This window comes from Ranitomeya variabilis, chromosome 6, assembly GCF_051348905.1.
Source record: "Ranitomeya variabilis isolate aRanVar5 chromosome 6, aRanVar5.hap1, whole genome shotgun sequence".
In the NCBI taxonomy this organism is placed as follows: domain Eukaryota; kingdom Metazoa; phylum Chordata; class Amphibia; order Anura; family Dendrobatidae; genus Ranitomeya; species Ranitomeya variabilis.
Window position 1 is genome coordinate 481,247,218 of NC_135237.1, and position 17,180 is coordinate 481,264,397.

General features: G+C 43.7%; 1 protein-coding gene across 2 annotated transcripts in view; it reads left to right on the plus strand.

Annotated features, from left to right (window-relative positions):
• Nucleotides 1–6,389: 6,389 nt before the first annotated feature.
• PI15 (peptidase inhibitor 15) overlaps nt 6,390–17,180 on the plus strand; it is a 48,778-nt gene continuing 37,987 nt past the window's right edge. The window contains exons 1-2 of one of the 2 annotated variants that reach the window (XM_077267868.1): nt 6,390–6,511; nt 6,792–7,121. In XM_077267868.1, coding sequence (XP_077123983.1) covers nt 6,849–7,121 — 273 coding nt within the window. In that variant the 5' untranslated portion in view covers nt 6,390–6,511; nt 6,792–6,848. Of the gene's footprint in view, nt 6,512–6,662; nt 7,122–17,180 lie in introns of those variants that run through there. The other variant, XM_077267867.1, reaches the window with a different exon arrangement.

Below are 17,180 nucleotides of genomic sequence, written 5' to 3' on the forward strand. Positions count from 1 at the left end.
GGATGGGATCACTTATTAGGAAATAGTTCATTGTTTCATTGCGTGTGATGAAGTATCTAACTTTTGTGCCAGCTGAAAATGGGAAATGACTTTGACATTAGAAGTAAAGTAAAACTTCCAAGGAATTGCAATAAATTACAATAATTTTATTTATTAATTGCTCCTTTTGTCCTAAGAACAGAGCAAAAATGTCACCAATTGGAATACTTCTGTACTTAAAGGGTAGCCGTCACCAAGTTTTTGCTATGTGCTGTGAGAGCAGCATGATGTAGGGGCAGGGACCCCGATTCTAGCAATGTGACCCTTACTGGACTGCATGTTGTGTTTTTTTTTTTTTTTTTATAAAATCATTGCTGTATATACAGTGCCTTGATAAAGTATTCATACCTCTTGAACTTCTCCACATTTTTTTTCAAGTTACACTCACAAACTTAAAGGGGTTGGTAACTATTTGGACAACCCCTTCTCAATATCAATGTTAAAATAAAAGCACTTATACTCACCTCCAGTGCCGACGCTATTCCAGCAGTGTTGGCACTAGTGTTCCCGCGACTCACTAGCCCTGCATCCAATCAGTGCGGTTTTTACTGTCCCCGCCTTCGGATGAATTGAACATCAACAGAAAGTCAGGGCTTGTGGCTACTCTCTAACTTCTTCTTGAAGATTGACCAAACATGGGGACAGAAAAGCCAGCGCTGATTGAGTGATTGAGGGCAGGGTTCGTGTGACGACCTCACGTGAGCCTTGGGAATTCAAGTGCTGACACCGCTGGAATGGCATCGGCATGGGAGGTGAGTATAAGTGTTTTCATTTTAATGGAGGCAAGCACTCAGATTTAGAAGGGGGCGTCCTAGTAGTAGACATCCCATTTAAATGTATTTTATTGAATTTTATGTGACATACCAACACAAAGTAGCAACTATTTGTGAAGTATAAATGAAAGGATGCATGATTTTTTTTTAAATATCTTAAAAATATAAATCTGAAAATAGTGATGTGCATGTTTTATTCTGCCCCCTGAGTCAATACTTTGTAGGACCACCTTTCACTACAATTACTGATGCAAGTTTTTTGGGGTCTGTCTCTACAAGCTTTGCACATTTGCAGCTCCTCTGGAGTGACCATGGGACTCTTGGCTGCTTCTCTAATTAGTGCTTTCCTCTCTTGGGATTTCAGTTTAGGTGGACGACCGTGTCTTGGTAGGTTCGTAGTTACGCCATACTCCTACCATTTTAGGATGATGGATTGAAAAGTGCTCTGTGACATGTTCAGACCTTGTGCAATTTTTTATAGCCTAACCCTCTTTTACTCTCCTCCACCACTTTATCTCTGACCTCTCTGGTGTGTTCCTGGGTTTTCATGATGCTCCTTGATCCCTAATGTTCTCAAACAAACATCTGAGGCCTTCACAGAACAGCTGTAGTTATGCTGAGAATAAATTCACAAGGTGGACACAATTTGTTTGTGAGAATAACATGAAAGAATGTGAAAAAGTTCACAGGGTATGAATCCTTTTTCAAAGCACTTTACTCCCGCCCACACCACTGATTGGCAGCTTTCTACCTATGCACAGTATACACAGAATGATGACATTCAGTGGTGGATCTGAGGTTATGTAGAGCTCATGACCAGGGAGAACTATATGGTAACAGATTTACTAGTCCTCCAGTGATAATCTACTGCTGCTAAAACAGTGATTGTGTCAAAACTACAGGAAGCAGCCCAGTAAGTGACACATCACTGGAATCAGGGTCTCTTTCTCTACATTTTGCTGCTCTCAGATAAATGTGTGAAAGACTAACTGCTCCACTATTAGCTAAGCCACTAAAACTTGTTTTTTTGTCTGTTTCCAAAAGCAATATACAGAAAAACTGTGAAAGCAGCTCTGGCCTATAAGACAATTTGATTCTCATTAGTGCAAAAAATGTAGGGCAATGAGTAGTGTTAAATTTTTTATTTCATTTACATATTAAATGTAAAATTGTGTTCAAATAAGGAAATACATGTTTTTGCCTTACTTATGCCCTATAGCATTGTTATTTGGCCAGAAACTTCCTGATCATTCCTTTTTTTGCAATAATCTCGATTTGAGAGGACAGTTTCTCTGTGAAACTTTCTGCCAGCACGATATGTGCTGAAACTTCCTTGCACTTGCTGATGTCATGCAACCTGATAAAAAAAACACTCTTCTTTACAACTGTTGTATGAGATATGACAGAGAGAAGATCAGGAGCCGCACACAAAGACAGCAATGTACTAAGGAAACACGCACAGTGATGGTCAGATTGCAGCCTTTTGTCAGTATGTGCACATCATTTATGGGAATCTGTCATCAGTAGTGTTGAGCATTCCGATACCGCAAGTATCGGGTATCGGCCGATACTTGCGGGTATCGGAATTCCGATACCGAGATCCGATACTTTTGTGGTATCGGGTATCGGTATCGAAACAACATTAATGTAATAATGTGTAAAAGAGAGAATTAAAATAAAAAATATTGCTATACTCACCTCTCCGACGCAGCCTGGACCTCAGCGAGGGAACCGGCAGCGTTGTTTGCTTAAAATTCGCGCGTTTACTTCCTTACTTGAAGTCCCGGCTTGTGATTGGTCGCGTGCCGCCCATGTGGCCGCGACGCGACCAATCACAGCAAGCCGTGACGTAATTTTAGGTCCTTCAGGATTTTAAAATTACGTTCTGGCTTGTGATTGGTCGCGTCACGGTCACATGGGCGACGCGACCAATCACAAGCCGGGACGTCACGGGAGGCAGGACAAGCGCGCATTTTAAAATGCGCGCGTGTCCAGCCTCCCGTGACGTCACGGCTTGTGATTGGTCGCGTCGCCCATGTGACCGTGACGCGACCAATCACAAGCCAGAACGTAATTTTAAAATCCTGAAGGACCTAAAATTACGTCACGGCTTGCTGTGATTGGTCGCGTCGCGGCCACATGGGCGGCACGCGACCAATCACAAGCCGGGACTTCAAGTAAGGAAGTAAACGCGCGAATTTTAAGCAAACAACGCTGCCGGTTCCCTCGCTGAGGTCCAGGCTGCGTCGGAGAGGTGAGTATAGCAATATTTTTTATTTTAATTCTTTCTTTTACACATTAATATGGATCCCAGGGCCTGAAGGAGAGTTTCCTCTCCTTCAGACCCTGGGAACCATCAGGGATACCGTCCGATACTTGAGTCCCATTGACTTGTATTGGTATCGGGTATCGGTATCGGATTGGATCCGATACTTTGCCGGTATCGGCCGATACTTTCCGATACCGATACTTTCAAGTATCGGACGGTATCGCTCAACACTAGTCATCAGTTATTGCTATGTAATCTAAGAGCAGCATGATGTAGGGGCTGAGGCCCAAATGCCAGTGATGTGTCACTTACTGGTTTAAATACTGTCATTTTGACACAATCATTGTTTTCTCTGCTGCAGGTCTAGCAGTGCTCAGAGAGGCCTGTATAATTTGCCCACACCACTGATTGGCACAGATTTCTGTGTACACTGTACATTGACAGAAAGTTGCTAATCAGTGGTGAGGATGGGGTTACACAGAGCAGTTGACAAGGAGACATCTAGTCCCAAAGTGATAATCTCCTGCTGATAAAACACTGATTTTATTGAAACAACAACACACACAGCCCAGTAAGTGACACATTACTGGAATCAGGGTCTCTGTCCAGACATCATGCTGCTCTCAAATTATATGACAAAAACCTGGTGATGGTGTCCTTTAATGATCTATAAGTGCCCGTAACTAATATTGGATCCCACAGAAATGTTGCTATAGAGAGGAGTTGCAATAATCTCAGTCTATTGTGCTGACAGCTGCTTTTACATATATTTTTATGCTACATGGCCGAAATATACAAGTTGCTTGTTACTGCTGGTGCCGCCATCATTGCTGTTCGGCAGGTGGGCAAGAAAGACAATGTCCAGCTGTAGACCATGCAGTGCAAAGCATCTGGTGAGAGAGGAGTGCAATGTAGAGTGGAGTAGAGGAAAGCTTCCTGACATGTGTCTGACTATGACGGAAAAAGAGAGGCGCAAGATGGGAGTCCACATATGACAGTAGTATGATCCACCGCCTCTTCCCGTAATCCGTTTCGGGGTCTCTGCTCCTGGACATGGATTAAACTTGACAACAGGGAGTGGACAGAAGTCACCTTCATTTCAGGGTGATATTTCTATCCCAAAATATATTTGGTAAAAAGAGTGATCAGATTGGTCACTAAATAACAAAAGTTTATTGAAATGACCTTCTTAAGATTTGAGTAGGTACAACCTTACTGATTATTATTATTACTGATTATTACTGATTGACACATGCAAATGTTGGAATGGTCAAAAATTAAAAAATCCCTTTGTGACTTGGAGGAATTACAGCACATGGGATGAGATGGATTCAACGAATATGTGTGCAGAGATGCAGAAAATTCCCAACAGATAGCGCAATAACTAAAATAACTAGAATCATAAAATAAAAAGTGTTAAAGTAGGAGCTGCGTGGCGGGAGGCGTCTGTCTCTTTAGTGGTTTCAGTCCAAGCTGTACATTATATTACCTCTTAGATTACTAACACTGGACTACAGTCCATCTCAGGCATTTATGGCATTTTCACAAATGTCTCATCTATGGGTCACACATGTATTTCAGGAACGGGGGTCTCATCTCATGTAGCATGGGGTTGCCAATTTTATTTTTATTTTTTTACAGCTTCTGAAAAAATCATAGATATGACTTTTTCTACAAATGTATTCTCAAACCATAACAAATCATTAAGATTTTAAGTAATATATGTTTACAGCCTAATGTCAACTGCAATAAGTTTGAGCTGTAAAATGATAATTAGTCATAACAATCTCTGCTTTCAAAAAAAGTCACAGATGCATAAAACATTTTTAATGTGCAAAAAAGGAAAGTATTTTCTCAAATTGTTCAGGAATTTCTGGATAGTTGGCCACCCTGCCACACACGTGTAGATCTCATCATTTAATGAAAGGGTTGTTCTGAAAATTAACTATTACATGACTGCCTAACTATATTCAGCTAGAAGTAAAGGAAGAGCAGCGTATTCTGCCACCAATGTATGTAGGTGCGATGTGTCTGAAGGAGGTGACTACGGAACTCTGTACAAACAGTGGCAGATAGTTTACTCGCTATTCCCAGCTTCCCTCTTGCCTGACCAGCTGCACGTGGATGATCCAGGAAGGAAAATGAAGTAGACAAACTTTTTAGCAGTTTATTCATGGAACATTGACAAATAATGCATTTGAGATGTTAGAGGAGATGAAGGGAAGAGGATGAGGTAGAAGATGGAGGTCGGAGGATAGAGGTAACGGTAGGATCCTCTCTCCAGCTCTGGTGCATGCTTCTGCCAAGATGGCAGGAGATAGGAGGAGTTACAGTTACAAAGAGAGAGGCATGATGGGAGATTACATCAGCAATGCATGCGAACACATAATAAAAATGGCCAGTAGATGGCAGCAAAGGACAACAAAACACTGTTCAATCATCATGACATTGCAAATGAATAATATGCCTATGTCCCTGTAATGGCTCCATGAGGCTGGACAGCACAAGGCACATACGGTCACTGCCAACAGTGTTGGAACCCTTTGAAATTGTTCCATAAAATTAAGTATTTCTTTCAGGAAATATTTGAAAATACACATTTGTTGACACGTTTATTTCTTTTGTGTGTATTAAAGCAACACAAAAATAATAGAAAAAAAGTCAAATTAGAGATCATTTAATCCCCAAAAATGTGCCGGACAACACCCACTACCTGTTTATTAGGGGTGCCGGGTGTTGCAAACCCCTCCTCCCCAATCTGATATTGATAACCTGCCCGGAAAAGCCTTCAATATCAAAGCACTGGACAAGCCATTTAATTCAGTTCCCTCTAAGATCGGAAGCCAAGATAACTGAAAAATGGACTGCTCAGTACTTTTGCTCTCTACAAATTAATACGGATGCATGCGCCACCTAGTGGCTGCAGCTTTAGGAGTGTGATTCTGAAATGATGATGTCTGAAGTTCAATGCAAAAACAAATAATGTTTCAAACATTAATACAACTGCTTTGACAGGTTGTCCTACAGTGTTTTTTCATCAGCTTGTGTATATTTAATTGCTTTGTCCAACAAGCAAACTACAGAACCATAAATGAAAAAAAAAGACCATGACCAGGTATTTTGCTTTTCATTCTGATTTGTTAGATTATTTGGATGTGCCATTGTTTTTACCACCCCTATGATATAATGCCACCCAATCACTGGACTCTTCTGTGGACTCCTCCTCTGGAAACCTTACATGCAACACGTCCAGCCTGTAACATATAAAAGCTGTTATCACTTACAAAATCCTGCAGCCAGAAGTTCCTAGCAAGCAGAGATTTGCTTTCAGTGAATTTATGACAGGAGGATACATCCCCCTTCCCAGGCTCCACACCTCAGCGCACAGCTTAGACAGCTGACTTGTGCAAGATTGACATTCTGTTGAGAGGTAAGACTGTGATCTCAAGTGTTTTCTTTAAAAGATCCAAGACTAAAGTGATTTCTTCTTTATTCTTGCTAAACTCTGCGCTTGCCAAGTTTATCTTACTTTTATACATAAATGGTAACAGCTAAACTTAGGAACTCTGTGGTGTAATATCATTTGTATCATTTCCAAGCTCGTCGTGTATAAATCATGTTCTGATCTATTTTATTCTTTTGTTTGACAGTATATTTCTTCAGCTTTTTATTTTTTATATATATATTTTTTTCGGTATTTGTTTTTACAGATTTCCAAGAAAATCATCTACTTTTAAAAGGCAAAGCCTAAACGTAGAACATCCAACATGACAGAAATCTGTTGTGTGGTCGCTGCTCTTATGTTTTCACTCCTTTGCGAAACATGTGGTTTAGTTTTACCTAATTCCAAAGAGTTGGCATCGTCAGCCAGTAATTCCACCATCATAAGCTCTGGTCTCAGCGCTCAGCTGGATTCAGCCAATATCACCAAGGCCAGAAGGAAGCGCTACATTTCCCAAAATGACATGATCGCCATCCTAGACTACCATAACCAAGTCAGAAGTAAGGTTTTTCCACCTGCTGCCAATATGGAGTATATGGTGAGTGACCCCCCAAAAAACTCTATGTTCAAAATGTTAAATAAATCATGAAATAATTAATGTGCAAGATTCGAAAAGTTTTTGCCCTTTTATTAAGCACTTTCCCAAATTAACCTGCTGCGTATAAAGTGTTTGGCTATAGGCGTTCCAAGTTCCGTTACTCCCGTTCCTCATCTGTGTTTGAGGCAAGACAACGTCATATTTTATGATTTTTGTATACTGGAGAGCTACCTATAGATCGTTGTTGGCAGATTCTTTGATATTGTATAGTGTACGGATAATGTTTGACAATGAATGGATCTAGTTGGATTTTTCCTCTTTGAATCTAATGCATACTCTGAGAGCACCTAACATTTCGCCACCCCAGACATATAATTGTGCACTTTTCTGGCCATCTAAAACATGCCTGTTAATAGGAAAATCAATGGTGCTAGTTATCAGCTGAAATGGCTTTCAATCTTGGAAGTTTCTGATGTCTACAGCTGTTCAGATACATAAGGTAAAAGTCACCCAAAATGGTAGATCTCAACTATTGATTGAAAATGTTAAATATTTAGAAAAATATTAATATTCGCCAATGACTGACTCCTATTTGGCAAAAATGTGATGTGATAGGTTGGATAATTATCACCATGCCTCAAACTACTTGTACTTGCCATTTTCGGAAGCCCAATGTGTTCCAGTCTAAGGCCAGGGTCACACTTGCGAGTGTGATGCGAGAAACTCGCTCATCAATACTTGGCACTCGGGTCCGGAGCGTGCGGATGCATGTATTTCTATGCAGCTGAACGCTCTGGTCCCAACTGCCGGCGACAGTGCCGGGTATTGATGCGCAAGTTTCTCACATCACAATCGCAAGTGTGACCCCGGCCTAAAGTAGTTTATCTGATTGTCCATTTATCTCCATTAATTCTGAGGAGGAGTTATCACTCCAACATTATGTAACAGTACCTGTATGACTGACTTAAAGGGAACCTGTCACCCCAAAATCGAAAGTGAGCTAAGCCCACCAGCATCAGGAGCTTGTCTACAGCATTCTGTAATGCTGTAGATAAGCCTCCGATGTATCCTGAAAGATGAGAAAAAGAGGTTAGATTATACTCACCCAGGGGTGGTTCCGCTGCGGTCCAGTCCGATGGGTGTCGCGGTCCGGTCCGGGGCCTCTCATCTTCTTACGATGACATCCTCTTCTTGTCTTCATGCTGCGGCTCCGGCGCAGGCGTACTTTGTCTGCCCTGTTGAGGGCAGAGCAAAATACTGCAGTGCGCAGGCGGCAGGAAAGGTCAGAGAGGCCCGGCACCTGCGCACTGCAGTACTTTGCTCTGCCCTCAACAGGGCAGACATAATACGCCTGCGCCGGAGCCGCAGCGTGAAGACAAGAAGAGGACGTCATCCTATGAAGATGGGAGGTGCCGGACTGGACCGCGAAGCCCATCGGATCGGACCACCCGCCCAGGTGAGTATAATCTAACCTCTTTTTCTCATCTTTCAGGATACATCGGGGGCTTATCTACAGCATTCCAGAATGCTGTAGATAAGCCCCTGATGCCGGTGGGCTTAGCTCATCTTCGATTTTGGGGGTGACAGGTTCCCTTTAATAAGAAAAATAAAACTCTGGAAACCACGTAATATGCTACATTGCAGCCATCAATTATTTCAATCTGGAACTCAGTACTCATTTGATGGCTACAATATAGACATGCATCAGGCTATGTTTACACTCATTTTTGCTGCATTTTTTTTTCTGCAGCCAAAACCTGTTTTTTTTGCCATTAAAAATGCTTAATTAAAAATGTAAATTTTTGGCATTTTTGCAGCATTTTTTGTGTGTAGATTATATGTGTGCGTTTTCTATAGAGCGTGTTTAAAAAAAGTAGTTTTATTCACCTAATACTCTTCAAAAATATGTTGCCATTGTATATTTTAGCAGTAAAAATGCTTTGTTAAAATTGTCCTTTTTTAGCATTTTTGCAGCGTTTTTCATGCATTTTTTTGCGTGTAGATTACATGTGTGATTTTTCTACAGTACATGTACATGTTTGCTCAGTGGACGAGTTCACAAACTCCCCTCTCCCGCTCTCTGACCACAACCTTCTTTCATTCTCTATCAAGAACTGCCATCCCGCTCAGGTCACCCCCACTTTCCACACTTATAGAAACATACAGGCCATTAACACCCAGAAACTTATGAAGAACTTGCAGTCCTCATTGGCCCCAATCTCCTCCATCTCATGTCTTGATTCTGCTCTGAAGCATTACAATGAAACCCTGCAAAGTGCCCTGGATGAAGCTGCACCTCCTATACATAGAACAACTCAGCACAGATGGCAACAACCGTGGCACACACTGCAAACAGGTTTCCTGCAGCGGTGCTCCAGGTGCGCCGAACGTCTGTGGAGAAAATCTAATCTACCCGAAGATTTCATCCATTATAAGTTCATGCTAAAAACATACAACTCTGCCCTTCACCTCTCCAAACAAACCTATTTCAACACCCTGATCACCTCACTGTCAAATAACCCTAAACGTCTCTTTGACACTTTCCAGTCCCTACTCAACCCAGGAGAGCAGGCCCCAACCATGAATCTCCGTGCTGACGATCTGGCCAATTACTTCAAAGAAAAAATTGACCACATTCGACAGGAAATCATCTCCCAATCTCTTCATACCAGGCACTGTCCTCCCTCCCCCACTGCATCTAGTTCACTCTCTGACTTTGAGCCAGTTACAGAAGAAGAATTAGTGCGGCTCCTTGCATCTTCTCACCCGACCACTTGCACCAGTGACCCCATTCCGTCACATCTCCTCCAGTCCCTTTCCCCGGCTGTCACCTCTCACCTAACAAAAATATTCAACCTTTCTCTCACTTCCGGTATTTTTCCCTCCTCATTTAAGCATGCCATCATACATCCATTACTTAAAAAAACCATCCCTTGACCAAAACTGTGCCGCTAATTATAGACCTGTCTCTAATCTTCCCTTCATCTCTAAACTCCTCGAACGCCTGGTCCACTCCCGTCTTACCCGCTATCTCTCAGATAACTCTCTTCTAGACCCTCTTCAATCTGGCTTCCGCTCTTTACACTCTACTGAAACTGCCCTCACTAAAGTCTCTAATGACCTACTAACAGCTAAATCTAATGGTCACTACTCCATGCTAATTCTCTTGGATCTCTCCGCAGCATTCAACACTGTGGATCATCAGCTCCTCCTCAATATGCTCCGCTCCATCGGCTTCAAGGACACCGTTCTCTCCTGGTTCTCCTCCTATCTCTCTGACCGATCCTTCATTGTATGTTTTGCTGGTTCCTCCTCCTCTCACCTTCCCCTTACTCTTGGGTGTTATGGTTTCCAATGGCAAGGAAACATCAGAAGCATAGAATAAACGGACAAGCTCTCGGGTGATGGAAACTAGAGCTGACCGCGATGCTAAACCTACACACCACACTAGAAGTAGCCAGGGGGCATACCTGCGTTGTCTCTAGATGCCGCGCGCCAGCCGGAGAACTAACTACCCCTGGTAGAAGAAAACACAGTCCTGGCTTGCCTCCAGAGAATGTCCCCACAGGAGATAGCAGCCCCCCACATATAATAACGGTGAGAGCAGATGAAAAGACACACGTAGTATGAAAGCAGATTTAGCACAGAGAGGCCCGCTAACTAAATAGCAGAAAGATACAACAGAGGACTTCGCGGTCAGCTGCAAAACCCTTCAAAACACCATCCTGAAATTACCTTAACTCATGTGACAACTCATGCCACTGGAGTGGTAATTTCAGCCCAACAAGAGCTTCCAGCTGCAGAGATTCACATAAGTGCAAACTGGACAAAACATACAAAAATAGACTTAAGGACTAAAGTGTCCAACTTAGCTGAGCAGAAAACTGGGAGCAGGAACATGCAACAGAATCACTCTGGATACATTGATGGCCAGCATTAGAATGACTGAGGAGCAAGGTTAAATAGGATACTCCCACATCCTGATAGGAACAGGTGAACTGAGAAGGCAAAGCTTGCAGGACACCAGTACCACAAGAGACCACCGGGGGAGCCCACGAACCGAATCACAACAGTACCCCCCCCTTAAGGAGGGGGCACCGAACCCTCACAAGAACCACCAGGGCGATCTGGATGAGCCCTATGAAAGGCACGGACCAAATCAGAAGCATGAACATCAGAAGCTGTAACCCAAGAATTATCCTCTTGACCGTAGCCCTTCCATTTCACCAGATATTGAAGTCTCCGTCTGGAAACACGGGAGTCCAAGATTTTCTCCACCACGTACTCCAATTCACCCTCAACCAGCACAGGAGCAGGAGGCTCAACAGAAGGCACAAGTGGTACCTCATACCTCCGCAATAATGACCGATGGAAGACATTATGGATAGCAAAGGATGCTGGGAGGTCCAAACGAAAAGACACAGGGTTAAGAATTTCCAAAATCTTATAAGGACCGATGAACCGAGGCTTAAACTTAGGAGAAGAGACCCTCATAGGGACAAAACGGGAGGACAACCACACCAAGTCCCCAACACGAAGACGAGGACCAACACGACGATGACGATTAGCAAAACGTTGAGTCTTCTCCTGGGACAACTCCAAATTGTCCACCACCTGCCCCCAAATACGATGCAACCTATCCACCATGGTATCCACTCCAGGACAATCCGAAGACTCCACCTGACCAGATGAAAAACGAGGATGGAACCCTGAATTGCAAAAGAAAGGGGAGACCAAAGTGGCAGAACTGGCCCGATTATTAAGGGCAAACTCAGCCAACGGCAAAAAGGAGACCCAGTCATCCTGATCAGCAGACACGAAACACCTCAAATAAGTCTCCAAGGTCTGATTAGTACGTTCCGTCTGGCCATTTGTCTGGGGATGAAATGCAGACGAAAAAGACAAATCAATGCCCATCCTGGCACAAAACGCCCGCCAAAATCTGGACACAAACTGGGATCCCCTGTCGGAAACGATATTCTCCGGAATACCATGCAGCCGAACCACATTCTGAAAAAACAGGGGCACCAACTCAGATGAGGAAGGCAGCTTGGGCAAGGGCACCAAATGAACCATCTTAGAAAAGCGGTCACACACCACCCAAATGACGGACATCTTCTGAGAAACAGGGAGATCAGAAATAAAATCCATAGAGATGTGTGTCCAAGGCCTCTTAGGAACAGGCAAGGGCAACAACAACCCACTAGCCCGAGAACAACAAGGCTTGGCCCGAGCACAAACATCGCAAGACTGCACAAAAGTACGCACGTCCCGAGACAGGGAAGGCCACCAGAAGGACCTAGCCACCAAATCTCTGGTACCAAAAATTCCCGGATGACCTGCCAACGCAGAAGAATGAACCTCCGAGATGACTCTATTGGTCCACTCATCCGGCACAAACAATCTACCAGGCGGACAACGATCAGGCCGATCCGCCTGAAACTCTTGTAAAGCACGTCGCAGGTCTGGGAAGACAGCAGACAATATCACCCCATCCTTAAGTATACCCGTAGGTTTAGAATCACCAGGGGAATCAGGTTCAAAACTCCTAGAAAGGGCATCCGCCTTCACATTCTTAGTACCTGGCAGATACGAAACCACAAAATTAAACCGGGAGAAAAACAACGACCAGCGCGCCTGTCTAGGATTCAGACGTCTGGCCGACTCAAGATAAATCAAATTTTTGTGATCAGTCAAGACCACCACCTGATGTTTAGCACCCTCAAGCCAATGACGCCACTCCTCGAATGCCCACTTCATCGCCAAAAGCTCCCGATTACCGACGTCATAATTTCGCTCGGCGGGCGAAAATTTTCGAGAAAAGAACGCACAAGGTCTCATCACTGAACAATCTGAACTTTTCTGCGACAAAACCGCCCCCGCTCCGATCTCGGAAGCATCAACTTCCACCTGAAAAGGAAGAGAAACATCAGGCTGGCACAACACCGGAGCAGAAGAAAAACGGCGCTTAAGCTCCCGAAAGGCCTCCACAGCAGCAGGAGACCAATCTGCAACATCAGCACCCTTTTTAGTCAAATCAGTCAAAGGCCTGACAACGCTAGAAAAACCAGTTATGAATCGACGATAAAAGTTAGCAAAGCCCAAAAATTTCTGAAGGCCCTTAAGAGAAGTCGGTTGCGTCCAGTGACAAATAGCCCGAACCTTCACAGGATCCATCTCAATAGAAGAGGGGGAAAAAATGTACCCCAAAAAAGAAATCTTCTGAACCCCAAAAACACACTTTGAACCTTTAACAAACAGAGAATTGGTCCGCAAAACCTGAAAAACCCTCCTAACTTGTTGAACATGAGATTCCCAGTCATCCGAAAAAATCAAGATATCGTCCAAATACACAATCATAAATTTATCCAGATATTCACGGAAAATATTGTGCATAAAAGACTGAAAGACCGAAGGGGCATTTGACAGACCAAAAGGCATCACCAAATACTCAAAATGACCCTCGGGCGTATTAAATGCGGTTTTCCACTCATCCCCCTGCTTAATTCGCACCAAATTATACGCACCGCGAAGATCAATCTTAGAGAACCACTTTGCCCCCTCAATGCGAGCAAATAAATCTGTCAGCAATGGCAAAGGATACTGATACTTGACTGTGATCTTATTCAAGAGTCTATAATCAATACAAGGTCTCAAAGAACCATCGCTTTTAGATACGAAAAAGAACCCCGCTCCAAGAGGAGACGAAGAAGGACGAATATGTCCCTTTTCCAAGGACTCCCTAATATACTCTCACATGGCAGCATGTTCAGGTACAGACAGATTGAATAGACGACCCTTAGGAAATTTACTGCCAGGGATCAAATCTATGGCGCAATCGCAATCTCTGTGAGGAGGAAGAGAATTAAGAGTAGATTCCTCAAAAACCTCACGATAATCAGACAAAAACTCAGGAATTTCAGAGGGAATAGATGAAGCAATGGAGACCAAAGATGTGTCCCCATGATTTCCCTGACATCCCCAGCTTAGTACAGACATTGTTTTCCAGTCAAGGACTGGGTTATGAGTTTGCAACCATGGCAATCCCAGCACCAACACATCATGTAGATTATACAGTACAAGGAAGCGAATCACCTCTTGATGGTCTGGAGTCATACCCATAGTCACTTGTGTCCAGTATTGTGGTTTATTACTAGCCAATGGTGTAGAATCAATACCCTTTAAAGGTATAGGAACTTCCAGAGGCTCTAGATCAAACCCACAGCGCCTGGCAAAGGACCAATCCATAAGACTCAAAGCGGCGCCAGAATCCACATACGCATCCGCAACAATAGAAGATAACGAACAAATTAGAGTTACAGACAAAATAAACTTGGACTGCAAAGTGCCAATAGCAGAGGATTTATCAACATTCTTTGTTCGTTTAGAGCATGCTGATATAACATGAGTAGAATTTCCACAATAGAAGCACAAATGATTTTTGCGCCTATAAATCTGTCGTTCGCTTCTGGACAGAAAGCTATCACATTGCATACTCTGTGGTGCCTCTTCAGAAGACACCGCCAACTGGTGCACAGGTTTGCGTTCCCGTAAACGCCGATCAATCTGAATTGCCATTGTCATGGACTCATTCAGACCAGTAGGCGCAGGAAACCCCACCATGACGTCTTTTACAGCATCAGAGAGACCTTCTCTGAAAATTGCCGCCAGAGCGCACTCATTCCACTGAGTAAGCACAGACCATTTTCGAAATTTTTGGCAATATATTTCGGCTTCATCTTGCCCCTGAGAGAGGGCTATTAGGGCTTTCTCAGCCTGAATCTCCAAATTTGGTTCCTCATAAAGCAACCCCAAAGCCAGAAAAAACGCATCCACATTGAGCAACGCAGGATCCCTTGGTGCCAATGAAAATGCCCAATTTTGGGGGTCACCACGCAGTAAAGAAATAACAATTTTTACTTGCTGGGCACGATCACCAGCAGAATGAGATCTCAGCGAAAGAAACAATTTACAATTGTATTTAAAATTTAGAAAACAAGATCGATCTCCAGAAAAAAACTCCGGTATAGGAATTTTAGGTTCAGACCGAGGAGCATGTAACAAAAAATCTTGTATATTCTGAACTTTAGAGGCAAGATTATTCAAATTGGTAGCCAGACTCTGGGGATCCATATTTCCACAGATAAAGTCTGAGCCATTCAGGGGTTAAGAGGAGAGGAAAACAGGAGACTGCAATTAGAGCTGGAGTGCAACTTCAGAGGAAGGAAAAAAAAAAAAAAAGGTTTCACACAGTTCCTTTTCTCTCCTGCTTCAGCCTATAGATTAAACATTTGGGCTGGCCATACTGTTATGGTTTCCAATGGCAAGGAAACATCAGAAGCATAGAATAAACGGACAAGCTCTCGGGTGATGGAAACTAGAGCTGACCGCGATGCTAAACCTACACACCACACTAGAAGTAGCCAGGGGGCATACCTGCGTTGTCTCTAGATGCCGCGCGCCAGCCGGAGAACTAACTACCCCTGGTAGAAGAAAACACAGTCCTGGCTTGCCTCCAGAGAATGTCCCCACAGGAGATAGCAGCCCCCCACATATAATAACGGTGAGAGCAGATGAAAAGACACACGTAGTATGAAAGCAGATTTAGCACAGAGAGGCCCGCTAACTAAATAGCAGAAAGATACAACAGAGGACTTCGCGGTCAGCTGCAAAACCCTTCAAAACACCATCCTGAAATTACCTTAACTCATGTGACAACTCATGCCACTGGAGTGGTAATTTCAGCCCAACAAGAGCTTCCAGCTGCAGAGATTCACATAAGTGCAAACTGGACAAAACATACAAAAATAGACTTAAGGACTAAAGTGTCCAACTTAGCTGAGCAGAAAACTGGGAGCAGGAACATGCAACAGAATCACTCTGGATACATTGATGGCCAGCATTAGAATGACTGAGGAGCAAGGTTAAATAGGATACTCCCACATCCTGATAGGAACAGGTGAACTGAGAAGGCAAAGCTTGCAGGACACCAGTACCACAAGAGACCACCGGGGGAGCCCACGAACCGAATCACAACAGTTGGGGTTCCTCACGGATCAGTCCTAGGCCCCCTCCTCTTCTCTTTGTATACTGCCCCTATTGGACAAACAATCAGTAGATTTGGTTTCCAGTACCATCTCTTTGCTGACGACACCCAATTATACACCTCTTCTCCTGTTATCACGCTGACTTTTTTAGAAAACACCAGTGATTGTCTTACCACTGTCTCTAACATCATGTCCTCCCTCTATCTGAAACTGAACCTGTTATAAACTGAACCCCTCGTGTTCTCTCCCTCTACTAACCTACCTTTGCCTGACATTGCCATCTCCGTGTGCGGTTCCACCATTACTCCAAAGCAACATGCCCGCTGCCTTGGGGTCATCCTTGATTCCGAGCTTTCATTCACCCCCCACATCCGATCACTGGCTCGCTCTTCCTATCTGCATCTCAAAAACATTTCTAGAATTCGCCCTTTTCTTACTTTCGACTCTGCAAAAACTCTTACTGTTTCACTTATTCATTCCCGTCTGGACTATTGTAACTCTCTACTAATCGGCCTCCCTCTTACCAAACTCTCCCCGCTCCAATCTGTCCTGAATGCTGCAGCCAGGATCATATTCCTCACCAACCGTTACACCGATGCCTCTACCCTGTGCCAGTCATTACATTGGCTACCCATCCACTCCAGAATCCAGTATAAAACTACTACCCTCATCCACAAAACACTCCATGGCTCAGCACCACCCTACATCTCCTCTCTGGTCTCAGTCTACCACCCTACCCGTGCTCTCCGCTCCGCTAATGACCTCAGGTTAGCATCCTCAATAATCAGAACCTCCCACTGCTGTCTCCAAGACTTTACACGTGCTGCTCCGATTCTTTGGAATGCACTACCCAGGTTAATACGATTAATCCCCATTCCCCACAGTTTTAAGCGTGCCCTAAAAACTCATTTGTTCAGATTGGCCTACCGCCTCAATGCATTAACCTAACGATCCCTGTGTGGCCTATCATAAAAAAAAAAACATAATCAGGTTCCTCGCATCATGTTCTCAT